This window comes from Hippopotamus amphibius, chromosome 10 (assembly GCF_030028045.1).
Source record: "Hippopotamus amphibius kiboko isolate mHipAmp2 chromosome 10, mHipAmp2.hap2, whole genome shotgun sequence".
Taxonomy (NCBI): Eukaryota; Metazoa; Chordata; class Mammalia; order Artiodactyla; family Hippopotamidae; genus Hippopotamus; species Hippopotamus amphibius.
In genome coordinates this window covers 31,658,654-31,679,660 of record NC_080195.1, presented here as the reverse complement: position 1 = coordinate 31,679,660, position 21,007 = coordinate 31,658,654, and the positions used below count along the sequence as shown (strand labels likewise).

At 39.6% G+C, this 21,007-nt stretch overlaps 1 protein-coding gene across 1 annotated transcript in view; it reads left to right on the top strand.

Annotated features, from left to right (window-relative positions):
• The window catches only part of ZMAT4 (zinc finger matrin-type 4), a 356,647-nt gene that overhangs the window by 215,751 nt on the left and 119,889 nt on the right, over nucleotides 1-21,007 (top strand). Inside the window, exon 5 of the mRNA XM_057697356.1 lies at nucleotides 747-974. Within this exon, the coding sequence (XP_057553339.1) occupies nucleotides 747-974 (228 nt within the window). The remainder of the gene's footprint in view (nucleotides 1-746; nucleotides 975-21,007) is intronic.

Here is a 21,007-nt window from a genome sequence, read left to right as displayed (position 1 = left end):
AAACTGTTCCAAGTTAGATTCTTTTTTTTTTTCTTCCTGGACCCAAAATAACTGTAAGTTCACAATGAGATGTGTTAATAGCTGAGGCTGTGCAATCTCAAAATAGTGATAGTATGTCTTTTCCATTTAGATAAGCAACATCTGCTCTATAGTGTTTGTCTTTTGATCTTTTTTTTTTAAAAAATATTGTATTTTCTAAGTCAATTTTAGTAAGTATGGGTTGAAAATAACCTCTCACAATAAGCAGAAATAACTGACAATAAAATTAGCATGATTTCTTCAATTGGTACAATCCATGCAACTGACAGATCTGCTTCTATCACTTTGGCAAATCCTTTACTTATTAGTTATTTCCATTTATAGCACACGTGTCTAATACATTCATTCAGAATCTTTTAAGTCGTGATTGTTCAATGTTTACTTCAAGTTTTGGCTTGGATTAATAAATCACTCTCCTCTTTTTATTTTTAAAAACCTTTCTTTCCTCTAAAAGATGGTCTCCTGACTGATCAGATGGAACCATAACAAATTGCAAACTCTGATCGCAATACGTTAGGAATTTTTACTTGTAGCCCAACTTCAAAAACAAAGGCTGGCAAAGATCATTTTCCCGATCTCAGTAAATTCTTAGATTTTTGATCTCTAGGAAGAATGTGAGACTCTCCCATCTTCAGATACAGAGGACATGTGCACTCAGGAAGGGACTAACCTGGCTTGTGGTTCTCTCTGGTTGTTTTTCTCCCCAGCGACACCTCTGAGCTCACTTAAACCTCCGAGGGTGGACACTGCTCCAGTGGTCTCATCTCCCTATCAAAGAAGAGATTCAGACAGATACTGTGGGCTCTGTGCAGCCTGGTTTAACAATCCTCTGATGGCCCAGCAGCATTATGATGGCAAGAAACACAAAAAGAATGCAGCAAGAGTTGCTTTGTTAGAACAGCTTGGGACAACTCTGGACATGGGGGAACTAAGAGGTAAGAGAAGCTCTTCTAATTTCTGCCACAGAGCTGGACTTTCCAAGAAAGGGCTGTGTTTTTACAAATTGGGATGATTCTTCTTATTGCTTTGCTTTCTAAGACCAATTCTAGGCTCCTCCAAAAGGAATAGAAGAAAAGGGAAATGAACAGAAAACTAATTTTTGCCATCTGTTTTCTTTCAAAGTATTTGTGATTGCCATGTTTTTATTGACTATGTCTCAGATCAAAGCCACCCATTCATGAACCAGAGTTTTCCCTTCTGCTTTATCTTTAAACACCTTCTGGAATGAAAGTTTTGTACATGGGCAGTATGAAAGTAGATGCACAAAGGGCCAGATGGTGTTATCTTAATTTTAAACTTTTGTGCTTTTATGAATTCAGCCAAAACAACACACTGGCTCTATTTCATGGATTAAAGTAAGCCCCAGGCCTTTTATGGACATATGTAGGAAGCTGAGGTAAGGCAGTGCTGTGAACCACTATAGAATCAATACCTAGCTCACCCCATCCCCCACCTGATACATATTTTCACAGTTGATGGAAACTGTGGAGCATTTGAAGTTCATGTGAGATTTCACAGAAGTTGCTGAGTGGAAACTGGGAAGTTATAGGTGAGGATCAGTCCTGTGGATTCCTACAGAAACCACATACCCATTTGCACAACCTAATAGAATATTTCATCATCAACAATGAATTAGGCATTTTTGGATCACCTAAACAGTTTTGATCAACTGATGTTGGCAGCACAGAAGTAGAAATGCATTTTCTCAGAAACATAATTCTGCAAAGGGTGCCCTACTATACCTCAGATATTTTATGTGTTAGATATACTTTCATGGGCTGGCCAGGAAATCATCCACCATAATAGATGTAATAACAAAATTTATGAATCAATTTTGAGAATGCAACCTGGGTTTAAGCTGGGTTCGGTATGTAGAGCCTGCAATTCGGATTATCCTTACCAGGCTAGGATCCTCCAAAGGAAAATGATCTGGTACAATTCTAGACCCAATAAATGGGACAGTAGATCATGCTGTGTGACCTAAGAGGAGGGACAGGTCACTTCCGATTATATTAGGTGGTCTTCTAGCAGACAAGAAGGCATCCCATGTGAGCAGAATCATATACATTCAGAAAAAGAGAGGAAAACATAAGCTGTAGCTGGGAAATAAACACCTTATCATGGAAGAATCCTATCATGCAGTCTAGATTTAAGATTCGAGGTCCATTAGGGCATCTATGGAACTTGATGAGAGACTGATTTTTCCAAGATGCGTAATTAAAAAAACAACAACAAATAAGAGCAAAGAGCAAAACCACTTTATTTTTGTGTAGGTTTTCTAGCTGTAGAGAAACAACATGGAACTTAATATTTCAGTATGTTGGATAATCAGTTGCAGATGCTTTTGAATTGCTGGTACTGTTGCTGTCTGTTGGGGAATTTCTTGTGTTTTCTGTCTCCGTCTTGTTAAAAATACAGGAGGAGTATTTTTTCGCTGAAGGCCTCCCCATGACTCGCTGTTCCTGGCAGATAACAAGTCTGCTCAGTGACTCGTTCACAGCAGGCACTGAAGGAGAAAAATAGGGCTTTATTTATGTTTTGTGCCAGATATTGTGACTTGTAGAAGAATTATTCCTAGAGCACATTCTTCTTGTCTGTTTTGAATTATCAGCGCTACATCTTTTATGTACAACCACATCTTAGTGACTTGGGCGTCTGAATTCTGTAACATTTGAGTGGTTTGTCTTTTATACTGAAGACAAAAAAGGCTGCTCTTAGACTTGATAACTCAATGTGATTCTGACTCAGAAGCACATGAAATGCGATTAGCATTGAACACAATGTCCTTGAAACCAACCTTTTCACCCACCCCAGGTGACATCTTGATATATGTGTATTCAGGCATTAAATATTGCAAAAGCTTGGGGAAGAAGGCAATGGTGATAACCTGGCACTTTTTGAAACACACACACACACACACACACACACACAGAGTTTCCTATTTCTGGAATGCTTCTAGTGCATGACTGATCAATTAATAAAGGTAAAAATGTAATCAGTAAATACAGGCATATCCATAACTTTTAAAAAACTGGTGTCAAGCAGCTGCAGGGTGATACAACAGTGTCACAGGCTTCCTCTCTTTCTTAGCACTTCTCAGTTTTTTAAACACTACATCATTTACTGGTTTGTGATGGTTTTCTCCCTACTCACCCTGTAGACTGTTAGCAACTTGAAAGCAGGAATCTGTGTGTGTTTTGCCAACTGATGTGTTCAAAAACACCTAGAACAGTGACAGACACCGAGTAGGGACTCGATAAAATTGCTGAGTGATTGAACACACAGAGCACGCAGAATTTTAAAAATCACTTAGACTCGTGTATTTTTAACATGGCAATCGTTTTCATTTCTAAAATGATCCTGACTGAATAGCACTTTACAAGAAATTATTTATGATTTTTTCTTCTAATTTTCAAAAATGATGTATATTTCATATATTGTGAAAGGAAAAGATATTAAGTGTTATAGAGTTCATTGAGTTCTGATGACGCAAACATCCATGTAACCAACCCACACTCCCATCAAGATCTATAGCTTTTCCATCTTCACATCATCCCCACGTGCCCCATCCCAGTCAATCCTAACCTCCCATCCCAGGGAACCACTTTTCTTATTTTTTTCACCAGAAATTAATTTTGCCTGTTCTAAAATTTCATATAATCGGTGGCAGAAAGTAGGTATTTTTCTGTGCCTAGCTTCTCATATTGTTTTTGAAATATGTCCATTGGTTGCATAAAAAGCAGAGTACCCCTTGCTCTCTGTCACTGAGTGGTTTTCTTCTAGACAAAAATCCCACACTATGTCTATCCATTCTCCTCTTGACTTTTTCGGTGCTATTTTGAAGAAAGCTTTCATGAACATTCTTTTTGTTATTGTTGTTGACAGCTGTTTTTATTTCTCTTGTTAAATACTTCGGAGTAGAATTGCTGGGTCATAGTTAGGTGTACTTTTTTTTTTTTTTTTTTTTGGGGGGTACACCAGGTTCAATCATCCATTTTTATACACATATCCCCATCATCCCTCCCTTCCTTGATGCCCCCCCAAACCCCCCCCACCCTCCCCGCCCCAGTCCTCAAAGGCATCTTCCATCCTCGAGTTGGACTCCCTTTGTTATACAACAACTTCCCACTGACTATTTTACAGTTGGTAGTATATATATGTCTGTGTTACTCTCTCGCTTCGTCTCAGTTTCCTCTTCACCCCCCGCCCCCTCCCATACCTCGAGTTCTCCAGTCCATTCTCTGTATCTGCATCCTTGTTCTGGTCACTGAGTCCAACAGTACCATTTTTAGATTCCGTATATGTGAGTTAGCATACAATATTTGTCCTTCTCTTTCTGACTTACTTCACTCTGTATGACAGACTGTAGTTCTATCCACCTCATTACATATAGCTCCATCTCATCCCTTTTTATAGCTGAGTAATATTCCATGGTATATATATGCCACATCTTCTGTATCCATTCATTTGTTGATGGGCATTTAGGTTGCTTCCATGTCCTGGCTATTGTAAAGAGTGCTGCAATAAACATTATGGTACAAGTTTCTTTTGGGATTATGGTTTTCTTTGGGTATATGCCCAGGAGTGGGATTACTGGATCATATGGTAGTTCTATTTGTAGTTTTTTAAGGAACCTCCAAATTGTTTTCCATAGTGGCTGTATCAATTTACAGTCCCACCAACAGTGCAGGAGAGTTCCCTTTTCTCCACACCCTCTCCAACATTTGTTGTTTCCAGACTTTGTGATGATGGCCATTCTGATTGGTGTGAGGTGATACCTCATTGTGGCTTTGACTTGCATTTCTCTGATGATTAGTGATGTTGAGCATCTTTTCATGTGTTTGTTGGCCATCTGTATGTCTTCTTTGGAGAAATGTCTATTTAGGTCTTCTGCCCATTTGTGGATTGGGTTATTTGCTTTTTTGGTATGAAGCTTCATGAGCTGCTTGTATATTTTGGAGGTTAATCCTTTGTCCGTTGTTTCATAGGCAATTATTTTTTCCCACTCTGAGGGTTGCCTTTTAGTCTTGTTTATGGTTTCTTTTGCTGTGCAAAAGCTTTTAAGTTTCATGAGGTCCCATTCATTTATTCTTGATTTTATTTCCATGATTCTAGGAGGTGGGTCAAAAAGGATGGTGCTTTGATGGATGTCATATAGTGTTCTGCCTATGTTTTCCTCTAGGAGTTTGATAGTGTCTGGCCTTACATGTAGGTCTTTAATCCATTTGGAGTTTACTTTTGTGTATGGTGTTAGGAAGTGTTCTAATTTCATTCTTTTGCATGTTGCTGCCCAGTTCTCCCAGCACCACTTATGGAAGAGGCTGTCTTTTTTCCATTGTATATTCTTGCCTCCTTTGTCAAAGATAAGGTGCCCATATGTGTTTGGGCTTACTTCTGAGTTCTCTATTCTATTCCATTGATCTTCCTTTCTATTTTTGTGCCAGTACCATACTGCCTTGATCACTATGGCCTTGTAGTATAGTTTGAAGTCAGGAAGCCTGATTCCACCAACTCCATTTTTCCTTCTCAAGATTGCTTTGGCTATTCGGGGTCTTTTGCGTTTCCATACAAATCGTAAGATTTCTTGCTCTAGTTCTGTGAAAAATGCCATTGGTAATTTGATCGGGATTGCATTGAATCTGTAAATTGCTTTGGGTAGTACAGACATTTTCACGATGTTGATTCTTGCAATCCAGGAACATGGAATGTCCCTCCATCTGTTTGTGTCGTCTTTGATTTCTTTCATCAATGTCTTAAAGTTTTCTGCATACAGATCTTTTGCCTCCTTAGGCAGGTTTATTCCTAGGTATTTTATTCTTTTTGTTGCAATGGTGAATGGGATTGTTTCCTTAATTTCTCTTTCTGCTCTTCCGTTGTTAGTGTATAGGAATGCAAGAGATTTCTGTGCATTAATTTTGTATCCTGCTACTTTACTAAACTCATCAATGAGTGCTAGCAGTTTTCTGGTAGAGTCTTTAGGGTTTTCTATATATACTATCATGTCATCTGCAAAGAGTGACAATTTTACTTCTTCTTTTCCAATTTGGATTCCTTTGATTTCTTTTTCTTCTCTGATTGCTGTGGCTAAAACTTCCAAAACCATGTTGAATAATAGTGGTGAGAGTGGACACCCTTGTCTTGTTCCTGTTTTTAGAGGGAATTCTTCCAGTTTTTCTCCATTGAGAACAATGTTGGCTTTTGGTTTTGCATATATGGCTTTTATTATGTTGAGGTAATTTCCTTCTATGCCCATTTTCTGGAGAGCTTTTATCATAAATGGATGTTGAACTTTGTCAAAAGCTTTTTCTGCATCTATTGAAATGATCATATGGTTTTTATCCTTCAATTTGTTGATATGATGTATCACATTGATTGATTTGCGTATATTGAAGAATCCTTGCATCCCAGGGATAAACCCCACTTGATCATGGTGTATGATTTTTTTAATGTGCTGTTGCAGTCTGTTAGCTAGTATTTTGTTGAGGATTTTTGCATCTATATTCATCAGTGATATTGGTCTATAGTTTTCTTTTTTTGTGACATCTTTGCCTGGTTTTGGTATCAGGGTGATGGTAGCCTCGTAGAATGAGTTTGGGAGTGCTCCGCCTTCTGCAATATTTTGGAAGAGTTTGAGAAGGATAGGTGTTAACTCTTCTTGAAATGTTTGATAGAATTCGCCTGTGAACCCATCTGGTCCTGGGCTTTTGTGTGTTGGGAGATTTTTAATCACTGCCTCCATTTCCATACTTGTGATTGGTCTGTTCATGGTTTCTATTTCTTCCTGGTTCAGTCTTGGAAGATTGTATTTTTCTAAGAATGTATCCATTTCTTCCAGGTTATCCAATTGATTGGCATATAGTTGCTTGTAGTAGTCTCTCATGATGTTTTGTATTTCGGAGGTGTCCGTTGTGACTTCTCCTTTTTCATTTCTCATTCTGTTGATTTGCATCTTCTCCCTTTTTTTCTTGATGAGTCTGGCTAATGGTTTATCAATTTTGTTAATCTTCTCAAAGAACCAGCTTTTAGTTTTATTTATTTTTCTTATGGTTTCTTTCCTTTCTTTTTCATTTATTTCTGCTCTGATCTTTATGATTTCTTTCCTTCTGCTCACTTTAGGGTTTCTTTGTTCTTCTTTCTCTAGTTGTTTTAGGTGTAAGGTTAGGTTGTTTATTCGATCATTTTCTTGTTTCTTAAGGTAGGACTGTATTGCTATAAACTTCCCCCTTAGAACTGCTTTTGCTGCCTCCCATAGGTTTTGGGTTGTTGTGTTTTCGTTGTCATTTGTTTCTAGATATTTTTTGATTTCCTCTTTGATTTCTGTAGTGATTCCTTGGTTGTTTAATAGTGAATTGTTTAGCCTCCATGTGTTTGTCTTTTTTGCAGTTTTTTTCCTGTAATTGATATCTAGTCTCATGGCGTTGTGGTCTGAGAAGATGCTTGATATGATTTCAATTTTCTTGAATTTGCTGAGGTTTGATTTGTGACCCAAGATGTGATCTATCCTGGAAAATGTTCCATGTGCACTTGAGAAGAACGTGTATTCTGTTGTTTTTGGATGGAATGTCCTATAAATATCAATGAAGTCGAGATGGTCTAATGTGTCATTTAAAGCTTGTGTGTCTTTATTTATTTTCTGTTTGGATGATCTGTCCATTGATGTAAGTGGGGTGTTCAAGTCTCCCACTATTATTGTGTTACTGTCGATGTCCCCTTTTATAGCTGTTAGCATTTGCCTTATGTATTGAGGTGCTCCTATATTGGGGGCATAGATATTTACCATTGTGATATGTTCTTCTTGGATGGATCCCTTGATCATTATGTAGTGCCCTTCCTTGTCTCTTTTAATAGTCTTTACTTTCAAGTCTAATTTGTCTGATATGAGTATTGCTACTCCAGCTTTCTTTTGACTTCCATTTGCATGGAATATCTTTTTCCATCCCTTGACTTTCAGTCTATATGTATCCCTTGGTCTGAAGTGGGTTTCTTGTAGGCAGCATATAGAAGGGTCTTGTTTTTGTATCCATTCAGCCAGTCTGTGTCTTTTGGTTGGAGCATTTAATCCATTTACATTTAAGGTGATTATTGACATGTGTGTTCCAATTACCATTTTCTTAATTGTTTTGGGTTTGTATTTGTAGGTGTTTTCCTTTTCTTGTGTTTCCTACTTAGAGAAGTTCCTTTAGCACTTGTTGTAAGGCTGGTTTGGTGGTGCTGAATTCTCTTAACTTTTGCTTGTCTGGAAAGCTTTTGATTTCTCCCTCAAATCTGAATGAGATTCTTGCTGGGTAGAGTATTCTTGGCTGTAGGTTTCTCTCTTTCAGGACTTTCATAATATCCTGCCATTCCCTTCTGGCCTGCAGAGTTTCTGTAGAAAGGTCAGCTGTTATCCTGATGGGTTTTCCCTTATATGTTGTTTGTCGCTTTTCTCTTGCTGCTTTTAATATTTTTTCTTTGTGTTTAGTTGTCGTTAGTTTGATTAATATGTGTCTCGGTGTATTTCTCCTTGGGTTTATTCTGTATGGGACTCTCTGTGCTTCTTGGACTTGGTGAATTATTTCCTTTCCCATGTTGGGGAAGTTTTCCACTATAACCTCTTCAAATATTTTCTCAGACCCTTTCTTGTTTTCTTCTTCTTCTGGGATGCCTATAATTCGAATGTTGGTACGCTTAATGTTATCAGTGAGGTCTCTGAGACTGTCTTCTAATCTTTTTATTATTTTTTCTTTTTCCTGCTCTGTGGCAGTTATTTCCCCCATTCTATCTTCCAACTCACTTATTCGTTCTTCTGCCTCAGTCATTCTGCTGGTTATAGCATCTAGAGTATTTTTAATTTCCGTTATTTTGTTATCCATTGCTGTTTGTTTTTCTGAGTTCTTATGAACTGTTTCTTGTACTTTATTTTGTTATCGAGATTTTGTATCATTTTTACTATCATTACTCTAAATTCCTTTTCAGGCATTTTTCCTATTTCCTCCTCATTTATTTGGTCTTGTGGGTTTTTTTCTTGCTCCTTTGCCTGCATGGTGTTTCTTTGTTTCCTCATGGTTGTCCAAACTTTTGGGGTTGCTTGTCCTTGGGTTTTTTTGCGTTATTCTGTGACCAGCAGAGGTTCCTTTATTGTTCGTCTGTAAGTGTCGGTGTGTGGGGAGGGAGAGGGTACAACAGTGGCTCCTTCTCCTGGGAGGGAGTGAGCAGTGGCGCACTGATGTCTCAGTCAGGCTTGGAGGTGCCTGTTGCAGAGGGCGCCGGTGGCTCAGGCGTAAACAGAAAGTCTTAGAGTTGGGCCTCTCTCGGGGGTTTTTTTCTTTTCTTTTTTTTTTTTTTTTTCTCTCGGCAGCCTCCCTGCTGCTGGCGTTGCAAGGAGTTTTAATTTAGCCCCACCCGAGTGCCTGAGGGTACTTGTTATCCCTGAGCACCTTAGGTGGCCCGCAGGGCGTCTCTCCACTGCCTGTTGCAGAGGCGCGGAAAGAGAGAGAGAGGCTATGTGCGTGGCTCCTCCCAGCCGCCAGTGAGCCTGTAGCCTCCAGCCGCCATCATGGCCAGGCAGCTCTCAGGAACGGGCACTCCTATCCGCGGGCCTCCTCCCTCCTGTCCTCTTGGTCCGTCACCCTACCGGCAACAATGTTTCCCACACTGAACCAGCTCTCCTGCTCCCACGCTCCCGCTCCTGGACCCTCCGTTCAGTCGCGGATCGATGTCTCGGTCCGGGAACGCTGAGCTGCGCTGCGGACCCTCCGTATGTTTCTCACTCCCTCCCGTCTGCCACAGCTCCGCCGCTTCACCCTCTCTGAGACCTCGTAGATGCCTCCCTACCGGCTATGTCGGGCTCCCCGCAGTCCCATCCGGTGTCCGAGGCTGTCTACTGGTGTTCAGCTGGTTCTCTGTGAGAATTACTGCGTCCTTCCGTGCATTCCCAATGCATCTGTGGGGAGGGATGCACTCCACGTCTCTCTACTTCGCCGCCATAGTTCTGTGTTCATCTCCAGGCTCTGAGGAAACACCAACACTTCAGAGAACCAGCCCACAATCTCTAGGTGTATTTTTAATTGTATAAGAAACTGCCAAAATGTTTTCCAAAGTAGCTGCATGATTTTCTATGCCCTAAAGCAACATTTATGAATTCCATATGCTCACCAACATTTGTTTTTACTCAGTCTTTCAAATGTTAGTCATTCTAGTGGGTATAGGACAGTATTTCTTTTTTTTTTTTAATTAATCAATTAATTGGCTGTGTTGGGTCTTCTTGCCACAAGCTGGGGCTACACTTCCTTTTGGTGCTGGGCCTCTCAGTGTGGTGGCTTCTCTTGTTGTGGAGCAGGGGCTCTAGGCATATGTAGTTGTGGCACGCGGGCTCAGTAGTTGTGGCACATGGGCTTAGTTGCTCTGCGGCATGTGGGATCTTTCCAGACCAGGGCTTGAACCCGTGTCCCCTGCATTGGCAGGTGGATTCTTAACCACTGCACCACCAGGGAAGTCCCAAGAGAGTATTTCATTATAGCTTTGATTTGTGTTTCCATGTTGACTAATGCTATCAAACACTTTAAAATGTTGATCATTTGTATATCTTCCTTTGTGAAATGTCTGTTCCTGTCTTTTGCCTATTTAAAAAATAAGTTGGTTGTCTGCCTCTATTATTGAGTAGTAGGTGGAGGGTTTTCATATATTATCGATACAAATCCTTTGTCAGGTATACCCAACGTGAATATTTTCTCCTAGTCTATGACTTGGCTCTTCATTTTCTTAAATAACATCTGGTGAGCAGACACCATTGAATTATAAAAGTATAATTCACCTTTATTTTCTTTCATAATCATTGCTTTTTGTGTCCCATATAAAAAAATCTTTGCCTACACTCATGATCAAAGAGAATCTTGTAGATTTTCTTCTAAAAGTTTCATTGTTTTAGCTTTTATATCTAGGATTATCATGTATCTCAAATTAATTTTTTGTGTATGGTGTGAGGAAGGGATTGAATTTCGCTTTGTTTTCAGACATTTACCCAGTTGTTACAGAAAATTTGTTGAAATGATTTTCTTCCCCTCATTGGATTTTCTTGGCACCTCTTTTGAAAATCTGTTGATTGTGTGTGAGTCATTTCTATACAGTCTATTGTTTCCCATTGATTTATTTCTCAACCTTTATGCCAACACCACATTTTGTTTATTGTTAGCATTATAAAGGTTTTGATATTAGGTAGTGCAGGGTCTCCAGCTTTGTTCTTTTTCTCAAGATTGTCTATTCTAAATCCTTTACATTTCTATACAAATTTTAGAATCAGTTTGTCAATCTCCACATAGAAAGCTTGGTGGAATATTGAATGGGATTAAATTTAATCTATAGATCAATTTGGGGAGATTTATTTAAATTACTCACAGTAGTGAGTCTTAAGTTCATAAACATCCTATATCTCCCTATTTACGTGTTTCTTTAAGTTCTATCAGCAATATTATGTAGTTTTCAGTGTAAAGATTTTACACATTATTTGTTAAATGTATCCTTGAGTATTTTGTGCTCTTTAACACTATTATAAATTATATTTTTTGAAATTTCATTTTGTGTCTTTCTTACTGACATATAGAAAATACAATTAATTTTTATACATTGACTTTGATTCCTATGACCTAGACATAACTTTCTATTTATTATTCGTGTATAATTAATAGCATAAAAAAACTTTGCACCTTTTGTATCTTTTTGGTATCCACACTGTTTAGTCACTGGAAACTCTACAGAACTGTGTTAGCATTCTGGCCTTCCTTTGCTTCAAGTGGCAGATCAAAGTTTTAAAAAGGAAATTATTCTTATAGATTAACAAGGAATTGTAAATGGATTGGACTAAATAGTTATTAATATGAATAACCGGGGCACTGACTCAAGTTTAGTGTTATTTGTTCCGGAAAATAAATGACATCTGCCTCTACGTCCAAGTATCAGTTTAATAAGAAAGACGGCCCCCTCTTTCTGAATATGGAATCCAATGTAGAAAGCAAAAGAAGTTATTGAATTATAGAATTATAAAATCCATTGGTCAGAAAGTACATTAGAGGTTTTCTTTAGTTTAATTTCTTCTTGCTAGCATAAAACACAGATATAAGGCAGTTTCTAATTTAGAAACAGTGAGAGTATGAATTATGCATTTAGAGCTGGGTGGAAAGAGAATATTCATTTTGTAGACCTTCATTATTTATTCTTTTAAAAGTTTTAGGATGAGAAAACTGCACAGTTATGTCATTGTCTCAGAGGAAACCAGATTACTCTGGTGTAATTCTCACCTGAAAACAGAGCAAAAGAACTCATTTGAAAATTTCATAATGTTTCTGAGCATCAGATATGGGCAGTGCTGAAAAGGACATCAAACATTATGATTTATTCTCCTTCTTTTTACAGAGCAGGGTTGTGAAGCCCAGAGAAGTGGGGGGACTGTCCTTTTCTAAGTTATGGCTTCACCCATTTCCAGTGACTCATCATTGACTAACTCGAACTCTGATACTTTTTTGTTTCAAAACAGTTTAGTTTGGTAGCTGACATATTTTAGTATAAAACTCGCTTTGAATTCAAGTATAGAATGGGCATAGTTCAACTCTCAGTTTTCTGGGAATGAATGATTTACAGAGTGCGTCCTATACTTTAAGAAAAGAGCCTTCCCCACCTTCATGACTCCAACTCAACTAGAGTGAATCTAGAACAGGCAAAGAAACCATATTCACTCTTCCCAGGGGCCCGGACTTGATAAGTAAAACTCTGTGAAGAGAAAACTATTTCTAGAGAGGCTGCTAGAATTGGTGACTCCCTCAGCAGCTTCTGCCTTTATTGGAGGGGGTGGGGAATCATTTCAGGGGACACTGGAAGCTTGTCTAGGACTTCAAATCATAAAAGTGTTATGTGGGTCAGAATAAGCAGACTTTCCCGGAAATCGGCAGAACACTGGAGTGAGAGACATTTACTTTTTGAATTATTTCTGCTGTGGGCTTTCAGATGATAGTGGCTTGGCCGCCTTGTGTTTTGTTCCACTTCATCTTAGTTTGGCCTCTGCCCATGTCGCAGGCAGTAGACAGCTTGGTCGTATCATTCAGTGACCCTCCTGCATCTTTAGGTCATCTAAGGTACCTGTGCAGGGCACTTAGGCACTGGGGCTTCTCCAAGATGGGGAAAGAAAAGGCACTCCAGGTTAAAACACGAACCGTTTCCAAAGGCAACCAGTGCAATTATTGCTGTGTGACAATTACCCCAAAACTTAGTGGCTTAAAAAAATGGAAGACATTTATTATCTCTCGAAGTTCCAGCTGGGGGGGGTGGGATTTGGGAGTGGCTTGGCTGGGTGATTCCTGCTTAAGGTTTCTCATCACTTTGCAGCTGAGATGTCAGCCTGGGCTGCAGTTCTACTTTTAAAGGTGGCTCATTTCCATCCTGGAAAGTGGAGTAGTGGTTGCCGGTCGCTGGGGGTGAGGGGAAGCGGTCAACTACAGTGGGGTCGTAAGAGGGCATTTGGGGGGTCGTGGAACTTGTCTGGACCTTGATATGGCTACGTGGCTGTATGTGTCTGCTTGTCAAAACTCATGTGACTGTATCCAAGGAGAGAGTGACATATCAATTTCAAAAGCCAAAGAAAAGAAGACTCACTCACATGTTGGCCAGAGGCCTCCATTTTCCTCCTTGTGGGCCTCTCCCTGGGGTTTTGAAGGTGCTTATGCTGCAGACCCTGGCTTCCCACAGAGCCTCAGATGGAGGCCATCCTTTTTTTTTTTTTTTTTTTTTTTATTATTTTATTTTATTTTTTTAGGGGTACACCAGGTTCAATCAACTGCTTTCACACACATATCCCCATATTCCCTCCCTTCCCTGACGCCCCCCCCCTCGATTCACCCCACCCTCCCTGCCCCAGTCCTCTAAGGCATCTTCCATCCTCGAGTTGGACTCCCTTTGTTATACAACAACTTCCCACTGACTATTTTACAGTTGGTAGTATATATATGTCTGTGCTACTCTCTCGCTTCTTCTCAGTTTCCCCTTCACCCCCCGCCCCCTCCCATACCTCGAGTTCTCCAGTCCATTCTCTGTATCTGCTTCCCTGTTCTTGTCACTGAGTTCACCAGTACCATTTTTAGATTCCGTATATGTGAGTTAGCATACAATATTTGTCCTTCTCTTTCTGACTTACTTCACTCTGTATGACAGATTGTAGTTCTATCCACCTCATTACATATAGCTCCATCTCATCCCTTTTTATAGCTGAGTAATATTCCATTGTATATATATGCCACATCTTCTGTATCCATTCATTTGTTGATGGGCATTTAGGTTGCTTCCATGTCCTGGCTATTGTAAAGAGTGCTGCAATAAACATTATGGTACAAGTTTCTTTTGGGATTATGGTTTTCTTTGGGTATATGCCCAGGAGTGGGATTACTGGATCATATGGTAGTTCTATTTGTAGTTTTTTAAGGAACCTCCAAATTGTTTTCCATAGTGGCTGTACCAACTTACAGTCCCACCAACAGTGCAGGAGAGTTCCCTTTTCTCCACACCCTCTCCAACATTTGTTGTTTCCAGACTTTGTGATGATGGCCATTCTGATTGGTGTGAGGTGATACCTCATTGTGGCTTTGACTTGCATTTCTCTGATGATTAGTGATGTTGAGCATCTTTTCATGTGTTTGTTGGCCATCTGTATGTCTTCTTTGGAGAAATGTCTATTTAGGTCTTCTGCCCATTTGTGGATTGGGTTATTTGCTTTTTTGGTATGAAGCTTCATGAGCTGCTTGTATATTTTGGAGGTTAATCCTTTGTCCGTTGTTTCATAGGCAATTATTTTTTCCCACTCTGAGGGTTGCCTTTTAGTCTTGTTTATGGTTTCTTTTGCTGTGCAAAAGCTTTTAAGTTTCATGAGGTCCCATTCGTTTATTCTTGATTTTATTTCCATGATTCTAGGAGGTGGGTCAAAAAGGATGTTGCTTTGATGTATGTCAAAGAGTGTTCTGCCTATGTTTTCCTCTAGGAGTTTGAAAGTATCTGGCCTTACATGTAGGTCTTTAATCCATTTGGAGTTTATTTTTGTGTATGGTGTTAGGAAGTGTTCTAATTTCATTCTTTTACATGTTGCTGTCCAATTTTCCCAGCACCACTTATTGAAGAGGCTGTCTTTTTTCCATTGTATACTCGTGCCTCCTTTGTCAAAGATAAGGTGCCCATATGTGTTTGGGCTTACTTCTGAGTTCTCTATTCTGTTCCATTGATCTTCCTTTCTATTTTTGTGCCAGTACCATACTGTCTTGATCACTATGGCCTTGTAGTATAGTTTGAAGTCAGGAAGCCTGATTCCACCAACTCCATTTTTCCTTCTCAAGATTGCTTTGGCTATTCGGGGTCTTTTGCGTTTCCATACAAATCGTAAGATTTCTTGCTCTAGTTCTGTGAAAAATGCCATTGGTAATCTGATCGGGATTGCATTGAATCTGTAAATTGCTTTGGGTAGTACAGTCATTTTCACGATGTTGATTCTTCCAATCCAGGAACATGGTATGTCCCTCCATCTGTTTATGTCATCTTTGATTTCTTTCATCAATGTCTTAAAGTTTTCTGCATACAGATCTTTTGCCTCCTTAGGCAGGTTTATTCCTAGGTATTTTATTCTTTTTGTTGCAATGGTGAATGGGAGAGTTTCCTTAATTTCTCTTTCTGCTCTTCCGTTGTTAGTGTATAGGAATGCAAGAGATTTCTGTGCATTAATTTTGTATCCTGCTACTTTACTAAACTCATCAATGAGTGCTAGCAGTTTTCTGGTAGAGTCTTTAGGGTTTTCTATATATAGTATCATGTCATCTGCAAAGAGTGATAATTTTACTTCTTCTTTTCCAATTTGGATTCCTTTAATTTCTTTTTCTTCTCTGATTGCTGTGGCTAACACTTCCAAAACTATGTTGAATAACAGTGGTGAGAGTGGACACCCTTGTCTTGTTCCTGTTCTTAGAGGGAATTCTTCCAGTTTTTCTCCATTGAGAACAATGTTGGCTTTTGGTTTGTCATATATGGCTTTTATTATGTTGAGGTAATTTCCTTCTATGCCCATTTTCTGGAGAGCTTTTATCATAAATGGATGTTGAACTTTGTCAAAAGCTTTTTCTGCATCTATTGAAATGATCATATGGTTTTTATCCTTCAATTTGTTGATATGATGTATCACGTTGATTGATTTGCGTATATTGAAGAATCCTTGCATCCCAGGGATAAACCCCACTTGATCGTGGTGTATGATTTTTTTAATGTGCTGTTGCAGTCTGTTAGCTAGTATTTTGTTGAGGATTTTTGCATCTATATTCATCAGTGATATTGGTCTGTAGTTTTCTTTTTTTGTGACATCTTTGCCTGGTTTTGGTATCAGGGTGATGGTAGCCTCATAGAATGAGTTTGGGAGTGCTCCGCCTTCTGCAATATTTTGGAAGAGTTTGAGAAGGATAGGTGTTAACTCTTCTCGAAATGTTTGATAGAATTCACCTGTGAATCCATCTGGTCCTGGGCTTTTGTGTGTTGGGAGATTTTTAATCACTGCCTCAATTTCTGTACTTGTGATTGCTCTGTTCATGGTTTCTATTTCTTCCTGGTTCAGTCTTGGAAGATTGTATTTTTCTAAGAATGTATCCATTTCTTCCAGGTTATCCAATTGATTGGCATATAGTTGCTTGTAGTAGTCTCTCATGATGTTTTGTATTTCTGAGGTGTCCGTTGTGACTTCTCCTTTTTCATTTCTAATTCTGTTGATTTGCATCTTCTCCCTTTTTTTCTTGATGAGTCTGGCTAATGATTTATCAATTTTGTTAATCTTCTCAAAGAACCAGCTTTTAGTTTTATTTATTTTTCTTATGGTTTCTTTCCTTTCTTTTTCATTTATTTCTGCTCTGATCTTTATGATTTCTTTCCTTCTGCTCACTTTGGGGTTTCTTTGTTCTTCTTTCTCTAGTTGTTTGAGGTGTAAGGTTAGGTTGTTTATTCGATCATTTTCTTGTTTCTTAAGGTAGGACTGTATTGCTGTAAACTTCCCTCTTAGAACTGCTTTTGCTGCGTCCCATAGGTTTTGGGTTGTTGTGTTTTCGTTGTCATTTGTTTCTAGATACTTTTTGATTTCCTCTTTGATTTCTGTAGTGATTCCTTGGTTGTTTAATAGTGAATTGTTTAGCCTCCATGTGTTTGTCTTTTTTGCAGTTTTTTTCCTGTAATTGATATCTAGTCTCATGGCGTTGTGGTCTGAGAAGATGCTTGATATGATTTCAATTTTCTTGAATTTGCTGAGGTTTGATTTGTGACCCAAGATGTGATCTATCCTGGAAAATGTTCCGTGTGCACTTGAGAAGAAAGTGTAGTCTGTCGTTTTTGGATGGAATGTCCTATAAATATCAATGAAGTCGAGATGGTCTAATGTGTCATTTAAAGCTTGTGTGTCTTTATTTATTTTCTGTTTGGATGATCTGTCCATTGATGTAAGTGGGGTGTTCAAGTCTCCCACTATAATTGTGTTACTGTCGATGTCCCCTTTTATAGCTGTTAGCATTTGCCTTATGTATTGAGGTGCTCCTATATTGGGGGCATAGATATTTACCATTGTGATATGTTCTTCTTGGATGGATCCCTTGATCATTATGTAGTGCCCTTCCTTGTCTCTTTTAATAGTCTTTACTTTCAAGTCTAATTTGTCTGATATGAGTATTGCTACTCCAGCTTTCTTTTGACTTCCATTTGCATGGAATATCTTTTTCCATCCCTTGACTTTCAGTCTATATGTATCCCTTGGTCTGAAGTGGGTTTCTTGTAGGCAGCATATAGAAGGGTCTTGTTTTTGTATCCATTCAGCCAGTCTGTGTCTTTTGGTTGGAGCATTTAATCCATTTACATTTAAAGTGATTATTGACATGTGTGTTCCAATTACCATTTTCTTAATTGTTTTGGGTTTGTATTTGTAGGTGTTTTCCTTTTCTTGTGTTTCCTACTTAGAGAAGTTCCTTTAGCACTTGTTGTAAGGCTGGTTTGGTGGTGCTGAATTCTCTTAACTTTTGCTTGTCTGGAAAGCTTTTGATTTCTCCCTCAAATCTGAATGAGATTCTTGCTGGGTAGAGTATTCTTGGCTGTAGGTTTCTCTCTTTCAGGACTTTCAGTATATCCTGCCATTCCCTTCTGGCCTGCAGAGTTTCTGTAGAAAGGTCAGCTGTTATCCTGATGGGTTTTCCCTTATATGTTGTTTGTTGCTTTTCTCTTGCTGCTTTTAATATTTTTTCTTTGTGTTGAATTGTCGTTAGTTTGATTAATATGTGTCTTGGTGTATTTCTCCTTGGGTTTATTCTGTATGGGAGTCTCTGTGCTTCTTGGACTTGGTGAATTATTTCCTTTCCCATGTTGGGGAAGTTTTCCACTATAACCTCTTCAAATATTTTCTCAGACCCTTTCTTGTTTTCTTCTTCTTCTGGGATGCCTATAATTCGAATGTTGGTACGTTTAAGGTTATCACTGAAGTCTCTGAGGCTGTCTTCTAGTCTTTTTATTTTTTTATCTTTTTCCTGCTCTGTGGCGTTTATTTCTCCCATTCTATCTTCCAACTCACTTATTCATTCTTCTGCCTCAGTCATTCTGCAGGTTAGAGCATCTAGAGTATTTTTAATTTCAGTTATTTTGTTATCCATTGCTGTTTGTTTTTCTGAGTTCTTATGAACTGTTTCTTGTACTTTCTCTAATTTGTTATCGAGATTTTGTATCATTTTTACTATCATTACTCTAAATTCTTTTTCAGGCATTTTTCCTATTTCCTCCTCATTTATTTGGTCTTGTGGGTTTTTTTCCTGCTCCTTTGCCTGCATGGTGTTTCTTTGTTTCCTCATGGTTGTCCAAGCTTTTGGGGTTGCTTGTCCTGGTGATAGAGGTGTTTATAGAAGACTGTCCAAGCCTCAGACTAATGTCCAAGTATTGGATTAGACGAATATTCAGTCTAGGAAACACATACATGTATAAGACACACAATTATTGAATCCGTTAGGACATAAGGCTCTAGAAAGACCTGACAGAACCCCAGTGTGCTATCAGATATTCAGAGAGAAACCCAGCAGAAATTGACAACTGAAACAGAACAAATCAGAGACAAAAGCAAAAGCAAACAAACAACAAATAACACCCTACACATACAAACATCAATCCAGGGAGATTTTGTAAGCTAGGATCAAATATAGAAATGAGCTGGAGTACCACCAGAGAGAATGGAGATTCTCAGAATGTAATTAGACAACTGTACTAAGAACTAAGATAAAGACAAAAGCCTAATATTAATACCAAGGCAGTGCATCATCTGGAGAATAGAGCAAGGAGTCTGAGCAGACCGATAGTGTTGCTTATAAGTATGTTAAGATAAAATACACTTAAAATGGCTGGAAGAAAGGGGAACAGAAGAGCGTAATGTGGTTGGAAATATGCAAAGAAAAAGAAAGGAATAGAAATGTATAAAAGATAGGGATGAAAGGAAAGTATGAAAGATATTTTGTCCGTACTACCAAAAACTTAGCTAGATATAGAAGTATTTAAAAAGGCAAAAAAAAAAAAAAAGAGTAAAAAATATCCTTAAAAAATTATGTTGTAAAACTTGTAGATCCCTTAGGGCTAAGATCATATTTAATAAATCAAAAAAAAAAAATCCAGAACTGATCCCCGAATGGACCAGTTCAATAGGTATTGATACTACTATTTCTGTTTCCTTAGCGTCTCAGCTGTAAGTGTCCTTCTCCTTGCCTTGGGTTTTTTTTTTTTTGCGTTATTCTGTGACCAGCAGAGGTTCCTTTATTGTTCGTCTGTAAGCCTCGGTGTGTGGGGAGGGAGAGGGTGCAATAGTGGCTCCTCCTGGGAGTGAGTGAGCAGTGTCGCACTGTTGTTTCAGTCAGGCTTGGAGGTGCCTGTTGCAGAGGGCGCTGGTGGCTCAGGCGTACACAGAAAGTCTTAGAGTTGGGCCTCTCTCGGGGTTTTTTCTTTTTGATGCTGGTTTTTTTTTTTTTTCTCTCTCGGCAGCCTCCCTGCTGCTGGCGTTGCAAGGAGTTTTAATCTAGCCCCACCCGAGCACCTGAGGGTGCTTGTTATCCCTGAGTGCCTTAGGTGGCCCCGCAGGGCGTCTCTCCGCTGCCTGTTGTAGAGGCACCGAAAGAGAGGGAGAGGCTATGCGCGCGGCTCCTCCCCCCCGCCCGGGAGCCTGCAGCCTCCAGCCGCCATCATGGCAGGGCAGCTCTTAGGGACCGGCACTCCTCTCCACGGACCTCCTCCCTCCTGTCCTCTCGGTCCGTCACCCTACCGGCAACAATGTTTCTCCCCCTGAACCAGCTCTCCGGTTCCCACGCTCCCGCTCCTGGACCCTCCGTTCAGCCGCGGATCGATGTCTCGGTCCGGGAACGCTGAGCTGCGCTGCGGACCCTCCGTATGTTTCTCACTCCCTCCCGTCTGCCACAGCTCCGCCGCTTCACCCTCTTTGAGCCTTCGTAGATGCCTCCCTACTGGCTATGTCAGGTTCCCCGCAGCCCTTTCTGGTGTCCGAGGCCGTCTGCTGGTGTTCAGCTGGTTCTCTGTGGGAATGACTGCGTCCTTCCGTGCATTCCCAATGCAACTGTGGAGAGGGATGCACTCCACGTCTCTCTACTTCGCCGCCATCTTTTTTCTCGAGGCCATCCTTTTGCGGATGCTCCAAGGTCACATGGCCTCACTTCCATCACCTTCTATTGGTTAGAAATCAATACCAGTCCCTCTTCAAGGGGTAGTTGGGAATTCAACTCCACTTTTGAAGAGAGGATTTCCAAAGAACACGTGGACATTTTTATTTAAAAAAAATTTTTTTTCACATGGACATTTTTGAACCACCACAATCAGTCAGAATGCAGGTGGACACCTGACCCATGTGACAAATACTGTGCCGTGTCACCCTTTGTAGACTTTGGAGTGAAAAGTATCTCATCCATGG